Here is a 19,869-nt window from a genome sequence, read left to right on the forward strand (position 1 = left end):
GATGAAACCTCACTTTTTCCACCAGCTGAGAAAATGACAGCCTGTTCTATGAAGGCAAAAGCAATGAACGTGTGGTTACCTGTTCCGCCTTCAGCGTCAGCTCAATAAAAATCTGCTGCAGTTTTTCATTAACAAAGTTGATGCAGAACTGTTCAAATCCATTTTTCTACAGAAAAAGGAAACAACTGAAACTTAGAATCATGTAGTCACTCTTAGTTCTTATGTCAGCAATATTAGGAGAAGCTGTAAGGAAATGCTGCCAGTGCCAGATGGGTTTCTGATTTTACAGGCATGTAATCTCAGATCTTTTAAGATCAGTGAGTTAACCTCTTTCAACATCCATCAGTACTTCTTGCTTACTGAGACATGAGCAGGGAGAACTTAAAGCTGGCTTTTTTTTTCCCTTTTACTCTGGCCGTAAGTTTGTCTTTCATGTTTTGGATTCTTTCCTCTGTAAATAACAAAAAGTGTCTCAGGTCAAATCAACTCAAACCCTTACCTGGAATATTTCAAAGCCATAAATATCAAGGACACCAATGTTGTATTCTTCATGGTCCTTCTCCATAGCTTTATTAATGGACTAAAAAAAACCAAACACAACATGTAAAAACAAAGTGAATTTTATATATTTAAATCATATGCTCATATCCACACATCCTTATATAAAAAGGATTTCTGCATAAATAACATTTGAATTGAATATGTATATATTATAGCGTATTCTACTTTCCTTTTTAATAAAGCATTACTAGTAGCTTGAGAATTAACAGGACACTGTCCTGCCTTCCAGTCAGTAAGCTTCCAGACTTTGTGCTTGTAAGCCTTTCTCCTTTGCAGCAATGGGCTCAGTAGAGGAAAAAAAAAACTGAACAGAAAAACAGCTTCAGATCTGATAGTTGATGCATTTTGCAGATAGCAACATGAGTCTTTTTACCAATTACTCCACATAGCAGGAATTTCAGAGCTGTCACAATGAGGGAGACTTGTGATGCACCAGCAGTACCACCAAGCAGCAGACTAGGCTTCATCTTGCTAACATCCGTAGCCAAAGGTAAGGTTTATCCCCCACCAATCCAGCTGCTAGAGTCACTTGGTCAGAGTACTCCAGCATGGAGAATGGAATTGGAGTGTTTGCTCAAATGCCACAACATCAGGATGCTGCAGGAGGCTGGGATAGGATAGCAGGAGGCCTGTAACATAACCCACTAGTTCTGCCCATTTGAAAATGCTCAACTATACAGGAGAAAGCGAGACCCCTTTCAGAGAAGTATGGATGCTGACAGGAAGGAGACACCAGAACAGGGCAGTAGTGGCAAGAGACTGAACAAATACAGTGCTGAAAGCACAGCTCATTTGCTTCAAAGAAAGTGCAGCATCTGCCATAAAATCTGTGTCTTGTATGTGAGCTGTGGTCATGTTCCCTCTGCACTGCTCAGTGCTACTGCTAAGGCTTAGGCAAAGCAACATGCACGTGCTGAAAAAGGGGTGGAAAAGAAGAGCTCTGCGAGATACAATCCCAGTGTGCTTCTATCAGCACTTCAACAGAAGGAAATCCAACTTACGTCCACCAAGTAATCAAAAACACGGGCATGAAGGGCCTTGGCCAGTGCATCCCTGGTGTAGCAAGCCTGCTCCACATTTAGTGTTACATTAATGGACTCGGATTTGCCTCCCCACTTGCTGTCCATCTGTCTGCTGGTCAGTTTTTCCTTTAGGCGATCCTGGTTAATTCCCAGGAGGAAAGCAGGGAAAGCCAAAACTGCAAAAAAGATCAGAGTTGCTGGATTATGATTTGCACACTGCACCAATGCAAAGGAAAAGGAAAGAAGAAAAAAGCGGTATCACTAGTAACAAACAGCAGTATTAGACCTCACGAGGGCTTTGTGGCTCAAAAAAAGAAAGGTATTTGTGTCTTAAATGTTCCCCTAAGCTCCCCAAGGAAATTTCCAGTTCTTTATATACATGAATTTTAATTAAGATAAGCAACTTCAAAGTAAAATAATAAAAGAAGTAAAATAGTCAGCTATTTCTGTACCTTCAGCCCTTCAAACATATAAGCTGAGGCACTATCTACGAACTGCGTGGTTAAAACAACCATACAGACAGTATGTTTGGATGTGATGGAAAGGAAACACAGAGCTCACAATCAGAATGAAAATGAAGCTAATGAAAATGGTTTGTAAGCCATGACAGGTTTAAAATAGAATGAAGAAAATACTGCTGCTTTCTAAAATCCTTTCCCCTTCTTCCTCTAAAGATACTGCAAAACAACAACAACAAAACCTTAATTCCCATGATCTTTATTTCTTTTTCCTTTTTTCTAATGCCTTATTCTGAAGCTACTTCACAAATTCTGGCTTCCCTTTCCATAAAAAGCAAAGCAGAAAAGCAGGAATCTGTGCATGAAGCAGCAACAAATCCAACGTTCTCTGCATCTTTAGCACATGGTGCAGGTGGTACCTGCGGATGGAACAGCAAGAGGAACTGCTTGAAAGCATATGGAAATAGCTCCCAAGGGCAGTTCTTGGAGGTACTATTGCACCTCCACTAAACCACAATAATCCTCTAGTGATGTTTCTTCCATCTTCCTTTGCTTTCAGATTCACTGCTTGTGTAAGGAGGACACAAAACAACCACTAAGGCAGCAGCCACTTGAGCTTTACACATCTGTGATAGAACAGCATGATGATTCTTCGAACCCTTTACTATTTTAATCCAAAACTGTTTATTTCGATTGTAAATAACTGGCAGCTTTCTAAAATCCGATTTCTTACCATCAGCAAGGTGATTAATTTACCCTGAGGGGAAGAGGAACAAAGGGACTAATCAGAACTGGGTCGCCAGCAAGGTCTCTGGTAACTCACTGAGAACATGACATGGTTAACCATCACATCTTTTGAAAGGGAAGAGACTGCGGGGTAGTGTCCAAATAGGCTCATGTACACTGTAAAGATGCTGGAATGAACATGTAGCCAATATTACTATCAGGATTTATGAAGATGGTATAATGGTAAGAACCACCATTAATCCAAAAATCGTCCTTCACAGTGGCAATAATTCACAGGAAAGGAAGAACAACTGAACATGACTTGATACACTTCATACTCTTAACATGCCTGATTTTTTCCATTGTTAGGTCTAGAAATTACTTTAAAGTGGGGATATGCAGATAATTGAAGAAACAATCCTCAAAGAGTAATCAGTGGTGTACTGTGAAATAGCTTCAATGTACTGTCTACAAAGAAAAGCTGGAAACGATGAGGTTTGTGTAAAATACATCTCCTGGTACGAACAAAGCATACGGAGGGACAGTTTCAAATTGTTTTCCATGTGCAGAGAGAACAAGTAGCTTTTAGCATGATTTGTAAGGAAGACAAATAATGAAAGATTATTTTTCCCAACCACGAATATAATCAAGCACTGTAACAGACAGAAATCACTGCCAGTTTTAAGGAAGTATTTGTTTAAATGTTGAGGACAGTCTCTGTACAGTTGAGTCTGACTCAGAGTAAGAGGTTTGGCTTCTTGAAGAACGTCCTTTGCATCAGTTTCCATGCAATCAGCTATATATATTATAACAAGAACTCCACTGAGCAGAATTCTTGAACTCCTGATTATTTCAGACTGAAGTGTAAAGCATGTAAAGCATGATTTGCCAGCAGCCTGGCTTTGCGTTCCATCTTTCCTGACTATAAAGGCTATATTTAGATGTAAACTCCTTTCTGTTTAGTTGGTTAATACAAACAATAAAGCAGGGTGAGGATTAATCAACACGACTTTCCACTTCACAATGCAGAAACTACCCTAGACATTGTCATTTCTTTGGTGGTTTCTTTAAGGTATGGTGTATTTATTAGTAATTTCTGTATTCATTTATCGGTTAATTTATTTTCAATATATTATTAACACACAACTTCTTATAGCAAGAGAAATCCACTGTACATGGATCAACCATACCATTACATTCACGTTTAACAGCCTGTAACATTTTCAGCCTTTTCCATTTGTTAGCTTTTGATGAAGCACACTTGATATCTCCTTCTTTTTTGGCTGCTAAATACCTCTATTTCACTGAGAGATGTAATACCGTGATTTAAATGGAAGCTGCCAGCACACTTGGAACCATAAGGCAAATTAAAAAAAAACTCTGATGTATAAAATGCCACAAAATGTTTCCTTTGCTGTTTCTCCATTAATATTCTCCCAAATTAAGAAATTTTTAGTAATTTTTATTTCAAATCAGTCATTTTTATTTCTCAGTTTGTTAAAAATGACTAGGAGAGCAACAACACAGTTGAGTGAGGAGCTGACTGCACAGGACACTTCATTCATATTTCGTTTTCCTAAAAATAGAGTAACAGATGCAGCTTCCCCAAACACAAACCAATACAGATCATTCTGAAATAAGAGACCAAATGCATATCTATAAGCTACTGCAGATTTCTGCTTATTAACTGTGGGCTTAAACATCAAAACAGTATTAAATCAACATTAGATGCAAGGTAGAAATCACCACAAAATTGTTTCAAACTGCAGTTCTATTTATCTTTCAACATCTCGCTGTTGCCAGCCCAGCTGATATGAAACAGCAGCAAGAGCTGATGCCAAGACAGCATGATGCATATAAGGAAATACTTACACAGTAGCTGCATGTAAATTACAACATATGGGATGAGAAATCAGAGACAAGGAAGATGTGTATTTTGATATATTTTCTGTGTGTGTGTGTGTACAGCTTCCCAAGTGCTGACTGTGCATCTGTGATGCGGGATACTCTGAAGGTGGGCAGGTGCTTCCATGTGGGGATACGGTCTGACAAACCATGTAAGAAACAGGTTTTGTTCTTCATATTCAGCAGCTGGAAAAGGATTTCTTAAATTCAAGATTGCGCTCCTCTTAATTCAGTAGTGTTGCACTAGACAAACAGGGACCACTGTTGGTTTTGGAAAAATGTGAATGAGCAGCCTTGCAAAGAAATGATGCCCTACGTTTGGATAAGCTGCTCAAAATGGGAGTTCAGCTCATGTCACCTGGGTTTCAGCCCATTCTTGTCACAGTTTCCAGAGGTACTTACACTCTTCACTCTCCACTGCTGCATAATTGCCAACTTCTTTGAAGCTGATGTTTCCCAAGTGCAGAATTCCAGCCACGATCTGTAGCACCAACGTCTGTTCCTCTGCAAAGATCCCAATCACACTCATTGCATGCTGGGAAGAAAAGAATTTTTAAGCAAAGAATCTTTTCAATGACTCTCTCCATAAAAGTCCTTTTACATTTTTTACTTTAAAAATCCACGTTTTTCAAATGAATTCCAATCCTTAAGCAATGAAATTTCATTACAGCCTGAAATTTCAAGGCGTACCAGAAGTCCTACTTGAACATTTCTCTTTTCTTCTTTTATAACCATTAACTGCAGAAGCATCTACATGCACCACGTGCAGATACACAAGAATTAAAGTTGCAGAACAAGCACCTTCCCTTGAGCATCACACTGAAAACAACTTCATCGCAAAATGTGAAACAAAGTACAGTTTAGTTCCCTCGATACAGACGGTTTATCTGCTGAGATTAATGACTGTAAAACTCAAAAGCAGCACAGTCTGTCTGGTTTAGGCTATTTCAGCCACTAACAAGAAAATGCCTGACTGCATCATTGGGTTCTGGAGCACACGACAATTTACAGGATATCTTCTCAATGTAACTTTTTCCAAAATACCAAAGTAGTTAGAATCTAGACGTAAGTATTTCTTTTTGGAGGCATTTCAGTGTACTACAGATAGAAATAAGATGACATATTAATATGCTTATTTTAAGTAGTACATTTCTAGTAACAGGAGATCAGGAAAGTTGACACAACCGGCATAAACAGCACACAGCGAACTGACAACACTGGCTGAAATCTCTGATTTCATTCCATGCCTTCTAAGACCCTTCATGCAGCCTCTCAGTTGTGCTGTTTTAAACAGGAAGCGAAGATCAGGTGCTATCAAGAATTAAGCTGAAATAGACTCTTCTTTTACATTTTCTTCTAATGAAAGTTCCTCACCATTTTCACATTCTCCAAACTGCAGATTCCTAACAGACTTGCTTTTCTGCACACAATCCAAGAATCTGCACTGTTATGAAAAAGGACAAACAGAAAACAAACACTCTCTGCAAGTAAAATATCATTTATGTACATTGCCTGCATGTGAATTTGTCATTCCCACACCAACATCTCTGCTATGAATGGACGATGAAACAAACAGCCACTGCTACACAAATCAGTGTCAAGAACTCACCAGTGTTTCTTGGAAATCAGATCTGTCATTGATGTCATCTACTTTGTAAGACCCAGAGAGACTGAGATAGTAATAGTAATCCATACTGGTAATGCCGAGACTGCTTTTTTGCTCAGAAGAAGCCCCTTCAATTAACTAGAAAATAAAAATCTCCACATTAGTCACTGGGTAAAAACTTTCAGCATAGATAAAGTAGGTCAGAAACTGGTGACTGAGCCTGAAATTACTGGAGAAGATAAGCATAATGCTGTGCCAGGCTAGTAACCTTCTTATTCTTTCACAAGTTTGACCTGAAAGATCAGATGCTTATTTCCATTCACATAAATGGTTTAGTAAACATCTACTATCTTTACCACAAAGATAAGGCAAAGCTGCTTTGTCAGCCTTCAACATTTTACCTAAATCCTCAAGAGCAACATGCTTGCTGAAAGACAGATGTACAGCAGTGATAGGAAGGAATGAACTAATCTCCAAACAAAGTATTCAAAACCCTGTGGTTTTCTAACTCCCTGCATCAAAAAGCCTTTCTCAGCCACAGAAGAAATTCAAAAGGGAACTGCAAATTGTTTATATACCTCAGAAAAGGAGGGTGCACAGCTTCTGGAGCAATTCTAGCTCCAACTCAACTTTCCATCTTCAGAACAACACTTCAACTGTATATGAAGCTGCATACAGTCGCTTACTTACATTGCACTGCCTTTACTCTAGTTTTGTAGAGCTTGGTTAGCAGCACTTCAACAGATGAAGAACTTTCACGTCAAAGACCAGATAAGCTTTTTGGAACATAAAAACCTGGGACTGTTTGAAGAATTCAACAGATGTTATCCTAGACGTCCCATAAAACATTATTAAATTTCTATTTCAGAGCTATCCTACAGAATTCTAGAGGAGAAAGTTATAATTGTAAAAGTCAATTTATAGAGAGAATTGTTGGAAAATTCTTGTTTACCATTATATTCTATGGGACTTCTCCATAAGGGAGTCATCAGTCAATTACCAAGCTGAGCATTTGAAGTACATTCTTTAGATGAAATGCAGGTAAGTCTGTGTTAGATGGTGCCTTAACATGCTATGAAGTTCTCCAGTGATACCCATGTTACCTTTTGAAATGTACTTTCAATAACCTCATTTTGTTGTCAGTGACTTTTTAACCAAAAGGAAAAAACTGGTACAAGTTATTTTAAATAACTCATCACAGAGCTGTAGATTTCTGACCTGGTAAAAAATGTGAAAGCTCCTCTCTCCGGGATTCCTCATTACAACTCGAGACTTTTCCAGCAGGAAGTTGGAGATTTTCCCTCCATCCGGCTCTCCACCTGGGCTGAACTGAATTTCAAAATATTTCCCCTGCAATAAATAATTAAAGCTGTTGAATAATCAGTAAATATTAAATCACACACTACTTGTACTGCATCTCAAGGACCATCAGTACCATATTGATCTTTATGAATGCAGTGACTTGGCTGGCTCAAGAATTATGTAAGCTTAGATTCCTGAATATCACATCCTCCTTCTTTCTTCGTTCATACAGAGCTAGACTAGAGATAATATGCCCCATGGTAATGCCAATGCAGAGATGAAACAAGGGGCTTCTTCCCACTGCTTAGATCCTTGCTTAGCATAGAGGAAGCCATAATGACCACCTATAATGGAAATCAATTTAGCATATTTATCACCAGTGAGAAAGAGTGTTCTGCTTCAAAGCAAGGTAAAGCAATTATTTTTTCCTTTCAGTGATGCACTTATCACATTAAAATTCACATTGGATTAGGAACAAATATCCAATTTGTAAAGCCTATGTGCAACTTTTCTGCAGTGTAATCTACAGCAAGTTAGCTAGTGAGCAGTTACTCTCAATATTAACTTGAGAATCTTACAAGGACAGACAGAAGATTGTTGCTGCCTACTTTCTGTGTGTAATAATGAAGGTAGATCCCATCAATGAACTATAAGAATGGTTTCATTAATTAAAAATAAGCTTTTAAATTGCTGCATATGTTTTACTGACCTGGATGTTCTGTTACTGCTATTTGCTTACAGACCAAACATTTTATAACTTTTGACCAGCATGTACTGAAAGAATAACAGATTTGCAATCTATGCAGAATGAAACAGAGGCCTATCAACATATACTGTATATTTTAAAACACTTTATATTTTGTATACATGTCTTTAACTTGTAATATACTCCTGAGTAATGTGTTTGTAGCAGCACAGAAGTTGGAAAAATCATTTCTAATGGAGACAGACTTACAAATCTGCTCGAGTTGTTGTTCCGCACAGTTTTTGCATTCCCAAAGGCCTCCAGTAAAGGGTTGGACTGCAGAATTATATCTTTCACATGCTAAAGTTTTAGGAAACAAAAGAAATAGAGATTAAATATATATATATATATATATTTTTTTTAAGTTCATAGCAATTTTCCAGAAAACCACAACAATCTAAATTATTTATGAAAAAGCAGAAAAGTGTGTGAGGAAAAACTCCTTTTGGATGGATGAGGTACAGAATCTCTTATCAGAGTTTTTACTTCCTTCCCTTTTGAAGAATATTTAACAAAATGCCTGAGGCTGCCAACAGCTGATCCTTCCATTCACTGCTGTGCAAAGCAACACAGGTGGTAAATTGATTTGGGTTTGCTTTTTTTCTTGTTTTTAAATGATTTCCTTCCTCCACATAAGCACTTACATCTTTTGTGGGGTCTGAAACTACAACCAATGAAGTCTGAGCAGCAAGAAATTTAGGATTCTGCAAGAACTTGGGCCAGCTGTCTGAGGGACAGTGGTGTCGCTACCCAGCTATCCGAGACAGCCATAAACAGTGTCTTACTATTGCTTTTGTATTTGATCCTAGAGGTTGGAAGTATGGTCTAGCTGTTGGCTTCAGAAGAAACCTATGTGTGCTTGGCCATGTAAAGAAGACTGAACTTTACTTCAAAAGAAACTGCACAAGACAACTGGCTTTATAGTTCATGGGCTTCTTCTGTAGACAGACACCAATAGTATAGTTATTAAGAAAAAGAACTATTCATTGTTTTAGCTAGCTTTCACAGATATTGGGTGGCCTCATAAAAAAAAAAAAAAAAATATTCCCATTTTTGGCTCTCAAATGTATACATACAAATCAGAGATTTAGTAGAATTAATGAAAACATGAAAAGCCAGATCGGTTTTCAATAGAGTATCAAGCCAGGAGGGAAAAAAAAACCACACACCTACTAACAGGAGATTGTTCTATTCTGAGGGCTAAGAACAGCGATTAAAGTATCTTTCTTACTCTCTAGCAGAGTGCCTACTGGCTGCCACTGCCTGCCATGGCAGACCTGTACTGTTCTGCCTGTGCACTCAAGCTTCAGACTGCGCTCATACTTCAGTATTACGCTGTATCAACTCACCTGTACTTTAGGGCCCCCTCCTGAAATTTTGGAGATGTAACTCATGATATACTTGGCAGCCACAGTCTTCCCAGCACCACTTTCCCCACTGTGAGAAAACGAGACACAAAATACACCTGTTAGTTTTTAAAAAACTATGTATTGAGTTAATCAGGGTATATTCTGTACAACCAGTACCTTCCTATTACTAACAATACAATAATAATGAATAATAGTAAATAATTCAAGTTTTACATTAGGTAAGTTGGTAACAGACTGTCATTCCATACTGCAGTACAGATTTGTTTATGAATAAATAGATCTGAGTAAAACATCCTGCTTGGATCCCAAAATCTCCGTGGAAATCAAAGTCAGAAACAATATCAATTGAGAAATTAATATGCTCAAAATAACTCAATTCCCAATTGAATTAAGTGGGACTTCAGATCTTAACACACAAACTCATTTGAAACTCCAAGCCTTGAATGCCATGCCAGATGCCTACTTCACTTCAGCAATCTTTTGTTTTTGGCATTCCTGAATGAAATAACGAGACGTTATTAATCACATCCTGAATGACGGAAGAACCACCTTCCTGTTCCTATACCTCTTGACACAGGGTACAAGAAGTCTTAATATTCCATACTAGCTTTCACAATTCCTTCCTTCCGTTACAATATTCCAGTTCAATTGTGAACATCGTTTACAACATCAGTAGTTTCGTTTTCTCACGATTAGTAAGAGCTTCTCAAGACAGAAAGATGACTGGCGTACCAGGCAATGCAACCTCAGTGCTTTAGTTCATACCTTACAGCTAACCTCATTTGAGCAGCATTCCTGCAGGCTTGTGTAAATGTTGGTTTAATGTCATAGGAAAAAATATTTCAGATATCTTTGTGTGAAAACTTGTGCTGTCCTTATGCTCCTCAATAATTTCTGTGAATGTTGGCTCTTATGTCTTGTGCCTACTTGTTCCTGGATATGGATCAAGCACACATCTTTTCCTCTACAAATTTTAGCTACGTTTGCCAAAGAAACATCAGCATGTCCTGCACAGGAAAAGGACTTGCTGAGAATGTCAACACACAGCTCCTTATCAGTGTGACTAATGGAGACATTTCCAAAGGCTTTAATTCTGAAGAAGCTCCCCATGCTGCCAAGCTGCAAATATCATCTTACATCTTCCAAGTTTCCAAACAGTACAGAAGTACTGACATGATTTTGTCAGAAACATTTCAACGCATCCTTTCCTGCCCGCAGCTTCACAGATCAAAAAGGTGAAAAAATTACTTTCTGATTATCTCAACTGTATGGACATTTATCATTCAGAGTCATCTCATCCTAACAAAGACAAGAAAGCCTGTACTATTTGCATCTATGGCATTCTGAGGCACAGACCGAGTTTGCTAGATGGCAAACCATTGTTAGAAGCTCTCACCAGCAACAGTTTGACTAGTATAAGAAAACCAACTTCTTCAAACCAAAGTTTACTCACAGTAAATCTGCTTAGCCTGTAAAAGAAGACAGACAAACCAGTCTATCCTAAAGCACATTTTTGAGTTTATATACGCATTCTCTGCTGAATGTTAACAAGGATCTGGAGCCAAATACTCAATGAATATTAACAGATATTATTTAGCAAGAGGTAAAAATATAGCACATTTCATTAAGATTTTCTCATTATCCTTCTCCTCTTTGCTCAATTTAGGCATGGTTTACATTAATGATTCCAAAGTGTCTGTCTTGGAAAGTGATATGGAGGTACATAATTCCATTTTATTGCTAGTCTCTATTTCCATATAATTTCTCCTTCACATTAAATGAATTTGCCCCAAAGACTGAGTTTTTTCAGTCTGATTCAAATACACACATGCATACACCCCTATGTTCAGTACTAAAAGCTTATTTGTCAGAGACCTGTAAATAGCTCCAACTGAATTACTGCTGAACAGGATGATACATTATTTATGAACTCAAGTAATTTTAGCTGATGTCTCCTGTCTGGTGTCTTGCCACCAGTAAGATCAGGTACTCAGCTCTCATAGGGAAATGATTCTCATACAGAAGCTTTTCCACATACACCTTACTGCTCTGCTGCTACCAGAACTATTTTAAGGTGATTTAATAATATTTCTTTAGCTGGAAGTACAGAGATATTTCAAGGCTGAAATAATGACAATGAAATGAAAGCAAGAAGCAGATTAAGCTGCAATTTTCTTGGAGGTTTTTCTAACACTACATGCTCTCAATCACTTACAAAAAAAGAATGCTTTGAAAGACACGTTGTTTTTCTAGAACTGTTCACAATGTCAGAAAAGCAAAGTTTTGTTCAGTTAAGTCAATTATTAATTAGCTGGAATCAGAATGAGAGTGTGAGCAACAGGAAATTTTTTCCTCCTCCTTACTTTCTTTCCTTCCCTTCCAGAGGAATTATGCAGGCAGCTCTGAAAGTAAAGCCTCCTATTCTATTATGCCAGCCAACAACATCAGAGTTGGATAGTGGTGGTACAGCAGCAGAGGCTGAACCTTCCCACCAATATTCCATTGCATGTTGTTGCTGTGTGACAGATGGCAGCAGAGGGGCAGTCTGACAGAACGGTGACTGACATGGAAGTGCAGATGAAGCACAGGGGTAGAACTGATTTCTTCATGTGGAAAAGATGGCACCCCACTCACTGGCATTCATCAATGCTTGCTGAACATTTATGGTGACTGAGCAGAAGACGTGGGCACAGCAACGTGGTGGGCAGCAAGTTTCAGCAGTAACAACAGTGACAATGGGGCACCTCTGCTAGTACAGATTTTTATGAGCATAGCACACAGGCTCTTGTTCATCACCAGCAAAAATGCATAGCTAATGGCACTGAGAAAAGGTGCTTTGTAGCTGAGTATTTGCTCTATCAATAATGTTATCATACTCTTCGTATCTGTTGTATTTTCCATGGAAATAAATAGGAGGCATTATTTCCAGAGCAACCAAAATATAATCCTTTGATTAGAGTACACAAGCAAGATCCAATACAGAGCCTCATTCTTCTCTCTAAAACTAATTTGCTGAGTGACACTTAATATAATCTCCCTGACTGTAGAACAATATAGAACAATGTAATAGTTACCTACATAACCAGGACAAGGTCGAAATTTTAATAATAAATATCTATAAAGACAACTGCGTGTAAAGTATTTTATCATGTCTGGATAAGCTTTTTAGATTGTTTACATACAAAATCCCCTTCTCCAATTATGTTCAGAGTCCTCAGTAACAATTTCACAGACATAATTTCCCCTCTAAAACTAATTTTTCTTACTACATTGGACTTGCATTTCTACCACTCCCTCATCAAAATCCAGCCATATTTCCAGTTAGTTTATGTACAGGAGTTTTAGAACTGTCATTTGAGTCCTATGGAAAGTCAAGATATAGAATTTGACTAAAAATCTCATATTAAATTTTGGTCTTTATAGACTTAAGATATATACTAGCTGTTTACTGAAATGTTGGGGTTCTAAGTGATCTTCCATTAACGTACCTTTGTAACATTTAAGATGCTGTATGCAGCCATCACATACGGTTTCACTGCACCTGAACACTGCCACGCAGAGGTAAAATGTAAACTAAAATTACAAACAAGGAGGTCTGACAAACTGCTTTAAGGCAGCATTTCCTGGCAGAAGTCACAGAAAGCAAAGTCTTCAAATTTAGAGAAAGGCAACACCTTAACAACAATCTGGAGAAACATTTAGAGCTAAAAATAATAAAAAATAATAATCATAATCACCATGCTTGTAATTAAAAGACAATGGTAGACTAAGAGGAATTAAGAATCTTAAAAGAAAATCCTTTGTGACTAAAATCTTGACTGGACAAGTCATTGCTGATGTTTGGAAGGGCTGCCACTCCCAGTGAGGAAGAAATCAGAACAGTCTGCTGCAGCAGCCACAAGTTTATGAGCTTGGTTCAATAGAGGCTCCAATTAAGTATTATGCCTCAGTACCACAAAGTCAATAAGAAATCAAACTCCAGCAAGGCTGCATTGCTCACACGAGTAAACTCCCTTTTTAATTCTGCCTGATGCGTACAATACAAGGGAAGAAAGCTGCAAGCAATGCTCCCTCCTCCCACAGAAGCACACATTCTGTACCTGCACACAGCCCGGCCAGAAACCAGCCCAGGAATAACATCACTGCATACACTGCTAACACCCATTCAAAACAACTCACAGCTCCTCAGCAATAATTAGCCAGGTACATATAATTTTCTTAGCATGTACACATATATGCAATTATTCCACTAATGAAATAATCTTCTCTGGCCCTGGAAAAGCTGGATGATGAGATTCTGACTTTCAAAATGAGTGTTACTGCATAAATATGTATATATACTTGTTACAAGCTATTCAGTCTTTCAGAGAACTGTATTTTCCTTCAGTTCTGCTTTCCTCGTTAATTCCCTGACTTTCTGAGGAACTTTTTTCCATCGGTGTTTAAATACATCAGTTAGAATCCAGGAACTAAACATCCTGGCCAAAAGCTGTGTAGCCCCACATCCAACAAAGGGTCCTGACTACAGCATGACACCTCCAGGACCTCCCTTCACCTGCCTGGAAATCTGCTCCTCATGATTTGAACACACATCCCTTCCCAGGTCTGGAAGTAGAAGCCACAGGTGCCCAACCACTTGCAGTGGGAAGACAAGTGTGCAGCAATCCCTTCCCCACCACTCCTTTGCCTCTAAGTGCACCGTCAGCCAGATGCAACCGAACCAGCCCAGGCTACACAGGATTTCTCCCTTTCCCTCTCTGCAAAGCTCTCTTTAAAAAAAAAACAAACAAATTTGACTAACAACGTGACAAGAGGAAAGAAGGAAGAACTGGGTTTATTTCTGTACTAGCTTGCTCTGTTTCTTCTGTTCCAACGCAAATTTTCAGCGAATCAATCCCAAACTTAGACTAGCTGTGAAGAAGATAAGCAAACCAGCACCTCCTAATAGCCATACTGTCATCACCACTCCTTAACCACATGGCAAAGCTTTGTGGAAAAGAGTTATGGTTCACTGAAATGGAAAGGTCAATTTGAAGCTGCTCACACTCAGCAGACTTCTGTGGAACTGAAAACAAACAAACAGAGCTGTATCTGTTTTCTGACAATCAGCAGCTTAGGGGCTGTAGTGGTACAGTCCTTGGCAGCTATTAACAGAGCAGTAGACATGTAGCTAAAACATCCAATTCACACCAGAGCTGCAGGATCTCAGGAACTGGGTCGGACAGCAATATCAGCACTTTCTGCTTCATGAAATAAAGTAACATGTAAGGAAACAAAATGCTGAATTTAATGATACTTCAGTTTTAAGCCATATCCAGTCATTAGAAATTGCGATGTCATTCTAATCACAAAATAAGGGATGCCTGTAAGCGTGGGCAAAGGACTGAAATATCCAATGAAACAAAATTAAGTTTATGAATGGCTAAGTCACCTGATTTCAGAGAAATAACTTAATGGTGTCCTAGAAAAATGAATGCCCTCATGAAAACCATCTGTAAGTCTAACAGGCAGTTTTCCAGTTTGCAGTATGACAAATCATGTAACAAATAAACACATAGAAAAGAAGGGGAACTCTGTGTCTGTGGCTGCTAGAGTTGTTAACTCTTATGTAGTCACTTGAGCTATTGCTGTTTGGTGGTGGGCACGAAGCTGGCTATGAGAGAGAGAATTGCTGTTAAGCTATCAGGATTCCACTGGAAAACAAAAGGGAGGGTCACAACATACTCAGCCAGCCTAGAAAACCCCAGGATATTCAGTGGTCATGAACTCAGGTGGTTTTTATTAGTATACTAAAAAATAAGCTTTTCCCTTTCTTGAAGTTACAACAGGAACAAGACAGACGATTTTCTTGTAGATCTTTTTCTTACCTAATAATGACACATTGATTTTCTCTGTCAATAATCATGTTTCTGTACATACTGTCTGCGAGAGCGTAAATATGTGGTGGGTTTTCATATTGTGCCTAGAAAGGGAGATAGAGCACACATTTATCAACATAGCATAATGTTAAACAACGCAGAAAGAGAGAAATAAATTTATTTCAACTGAAGAACTATATTCCTGGAAAAAAACAATTCTCAAACCCACTTACAGGAAAGATTTTCTGTTTGGTTAAAACAAATCAATGCCTGATTTGTTACTGATCTTTTTCTCACCCATAATTCTCTCCTGAAGTATGTAAATGCTCCATTATAATAATCACCCATAATTGAAACATAGTGCTTGCTCAAGATAAAATGATATAATTTAAGCCTATCCCACCAACACTTACATGCTAACAATAAGCTACCTAAGCCACTACAGCCTGGTGCTGTAATGGGATCATTCTCATCCACTGCACCCACCCAAACTGGATGGCTTCCCTGGTCTTCTATCCATGGACATGCCTGACTCAAACAGAGCAGACAGCAGAATTTTAGGTCCATAATGTCCTTGTGTTGCAGACTCTTCAAGCATTATTTTCAAAACCGACATCCAGTTTTCCTACTCTGCTTGTCTGGTTTGTGACATCTCTACCCATATTCTTCAAATCCACTAATGGCCAATTTTGGTTTCTGTGCCACAGTTCAAGCAAACAATAGCTTAAAAAGTGCTTTTGCAGGAGGAAAGTCTTGTCAAGGGGAAAAATCTGGTATGGATTAGAGTTAATCAATGCAAGTATTTTGAGACACTAATTCTGTGTTCCAGGGAATTCTATTTGAGGACTCAGTATATGGTGATGGATATCAGCCACTCTCTCCCAGGATAATGCGATACCACCAAAACCCAGAAACAAACACTTCCACAAGTTTAAGCACGTGGAATAATATTTACACCCCTGCCAATACTGTAGTTCACTGCAGACTGCTTTACTTACGGCTCCCTGGTACATTTCAATTTCCTTTTCCCCGAAATACGGCATTTGCTTGAAAGGATTCACAGAGATTAATACAGAGCCAATATATGTCTGTATTCAAAAGTAGTTAAGGTAACTACAGTTTATGTAGCAGTATCTTATCACCACTGACTGCTAAACAGCATTCTATATATTATACAATAGGATATGGCTTCAAACAATACAGAGAAATAAAAAAGGTTAAAATAATTATTAATAAAAGTGAAATTAGAAGGCTTACAGAAATATAAACCTATCATTCAGTGGGATACTCTCATATTATCAAAATATTTATTTTAGGACAAGTTAAGCACAGGAACATGTAGTACAGGCCCAAGTCCAACACTCCCTGAACAAAAATACAGAAAGGAAATAGTATATTTGAACTGCTTTGCTCCTTTGTAACAGAGGAGACCGTATTGTTAGTACTGAAAAGATTGTTTTGACCTTCGCAGAATAAGCTGTACTGACACATTCTGATCTCACGGAGATTGTGCTGAGCGTGCAGACAGATGGAAACCGCCCGTACCGAGCTGAATTGGACAATTACTCAGCTGTGTGTACAAGGCAGGGAGCTAAGGGAGTTCTAAGGGAGTTTGGTAACTCAGAGCTGTGGTGATATTTTATGGACAAAGCTGCTAACAGTCCCTGGAATACATATCCTGCAGGGGACCCTATGAAACCTTTCAGTTTATTATTACTCCCAGAATTTTGTGTGATGTTCCTAATGTTAGTATTTCACAGTTCCACATTCAGCTGTATGTTCTCCTGCACTTACAGTGTAGGTAATTAATTGTTATATACACAACTGAAACAAGTGGAACTACTTTACAGGCAGGACTGGTTCCTTGAGTCGGGAGTTCGCAGTGTATCCATGTCTGTGAGTTCAAAATACTGTATTGTTGGTTCCATTGAACAAGCTGGAATTGCTCACAAATAAACTTACTATCCAAGCTCTTCATACCTAAGTAGGAAAACTGAGACATTTATGCTGCTGTGTTAGCCTGCGTAAGAGCCTATTATGCTGGTGCCACAGCCCCAGATAGTATCATGTTAGTCACAGAAGAACTATAAATCAGCAAACGTAATCTCAGTATTATTAGTTTGCAACGCTTTCTTCATTTATCTTTAAATTTAATTCAAAGAGTGACAACATCTGGGCCTCCAACATATCAAGCACTCGTTGTGTCAGTATAAACATCTGAAATGACAGTTTTCTGTTGGTAACAATACCAGCATTTTCTGGGAAGAATCAGTAATCTCTGCGCAGAGTAGCACAGAGGAATATTCATTCATGGGTGGGCATAAGAACAGTTGAAAGATTCAAGAGATGGTCTCCAGTTTAGAACAAAAAGCCTGCACAGAACTGCAAAAGGATTATTTTTCTCCACACAAATGACTTATAATGCTTTTAAAAGAAGAGTCAGACAAGCCATGTGACCACCAGACCCCTTGGAAAGCACACAGTCTGCTTCAGTAAAAAGAGAAAAAATAAAACATCTCTATGTAAAGCTGCTACTCTCACTTTTCTAAGAATAAACAGCACCGAGCACTGAAGACTTTGTGAACATTGTGCATGGAAGATGGAACACTTCACAGTGACACAAATGTTTGTTCTACTACCAGGAAGAGTGCTATAGATCGCCCCAGTACAATCAGTGGGAGAAATTCTTCACAACTCTATCACACGTTCAAGATAGTTCAAGATGGAAATGTCAGCACAGCTGCAACATGACTTCTCCTCTATCAGTCCTTGCTAAAGCTTTTACTGTCTGAGTATATAGAAATAGGAGAAGGTCTATTTTGATCCTATTCTGCTAAAATGAAATTAAGCTCTTCAAAGTAACTGCTCTCCATAAGCTACTAGCTGGTACCAAAACCCAGCTAAGCAGCAGGAACAGTATCACCACTGACTACAGGTTACAAAATTGATTACTGTAGCTCATGTTACATTGTGAAAGCTAAAAGTCAAACAGTGACTTGTGTTTTACACCAAGGAAGTATTTCCACATAAAATTCCCAAAAGTGAAAACATTTCTTGTGCTGAAATTTGTTTTTCTTGCTGGGTTATACATTTGACTATTAAAATCTTTCACATTTTCATTAATCATCGTTAAAAAAACTTATCACACAATCATTGCAGATTTACAGATGTTCACATGGTCACGTGTTTTCATCAGCCCATGATTCAGAGCAAGTTGTAAACAGGGTTATGTCATAGAAGAAATGCTAATGTGAAAGCATTAGAATCTGGGAGGTAAAGAAGAAAACATCTCAAAACATGTTATGAGGCCTAAACCTATCAACTCGCGATCATGCAAGAAGCACTACTGAATTAGCTTGAGGGATCACAAGGACACATAAATGTATGGAGCTACAAATTATATTCAACAGTGACAAGAACTACCACATATAAAAAAACAGTATCTTAAAAGCACTGTAGATCTTAATTTTAACCTTCAGGGAGGTTTAGGTTGGATATTAGGAGAAAGTTTTTCACCCAGAGGGTGGTGATGCACTGGAACAGGTTGCCCAAGGAGGCTGTGGATGCCCCATCCCTGCAGGCATTCAAGGCCAGGCTGGATGTGGCTCTGGGCAGCCTGGTCTGCACGGTGGCAACCCTGCACATAGGAGGGGGTTGAGACTGGATGATCTTTGAGGTCCTTTTCAACCCAGACCGTTCCTATGATATGCCTGCAGGGCCCGACTAAAAGCAATACTATAAAGGATACAAAAATATAATCATCCATGTATCGCTTCTTAAGGTTCTCCACTATGGAATCTTCTGTGATTTTGGAAAGAAGGACCATATCGTCCACTCCGCTGTGCTTGACATTGTGGCTCTGCCAGTGATATCTGTAGTGCCCTTTGCTTCCCTGCAGAAAGACACAATAAGTATAAAGTTAGGTTACTATATTTCTCGTTAGCATGAAACAACTGAAAGCAACCCACTCTAATTCCAGCTTCCAAAATACATTGCTCACATTGAATTCTAACATCAGGCAATTCTGAAACTTGCACGATAAAATTATTCCCACTGAGGTACAGTACTTAGAAGTTAAGGATGCAAAAATTAGACTCCTACAGTGCAACTATTAGTCATGAGGATAATTAACCGTGTGAACTGCGTGAAATGGGGATACCCTGGATTCTCCATCTTGAGTCTTTTAATCCAAAACTGGATATTTGATGCTACTACTCTCATAAGAAGCTGTGAGACTGATGTCAAAGGCATTCAGTGGTGTTCTGACAGGCTGCGTGTCTGAACAGCCCCTTCTGAGCTGTTAGTCACGGTGCATA

General features: G+C 38.6%; 1 protein-coding gene across 1 annotated transcript in view; it reads right to left on the reverse strand.

Moving 5' to 3' along the window:
* The window catches only part of MYO1E (myosin IE), an 84,076-nt gene that overhangs the window by 33,553 nt on the left and 30,654 nt on the right, over positions 1–19,869 (reverse strand). The window contains 11 exon segments of the mRNA XM_072345869.1: positions 80–166; positions 500–580; positions 1,563–1,759; positions 5,075–5,207; positions 6,282–6,416; positions 7,497–7,628; positions 8,536–8,625; positions 9,675–9,762; positions 15,563–15,657; positions 16,552–16,641; positions 19,302–19,445. Coding sequence (XP_072201970.1) covers positions 80–166; positions 500–580; positions 1,563–1,759; positions 5,075–5,207; positions 6,282–6,416; positions 7,497–7,628; positions 8,536–8,625; positions 9,675–9,762; positions 15,563–15,657; positions 16,552–16,641; positions 19,302–19,445 — 1,272 coding nt within the window.

This window comes from Excalfactoria chinensis, chromosome 10, assembly GCF_039878825.1.
Source record: "Excalfactoria chinensis isolate bCotChi1 chromosome 10, bCotChi1.hap2, whole genome shotgun sequence".
NCBI classification, from domain to species: Eukaryota; Metazoa; Chordata; class Aves; order Galliformes; family Phasianidae; genus Excalfactoria; species Excalfactoria chinensis.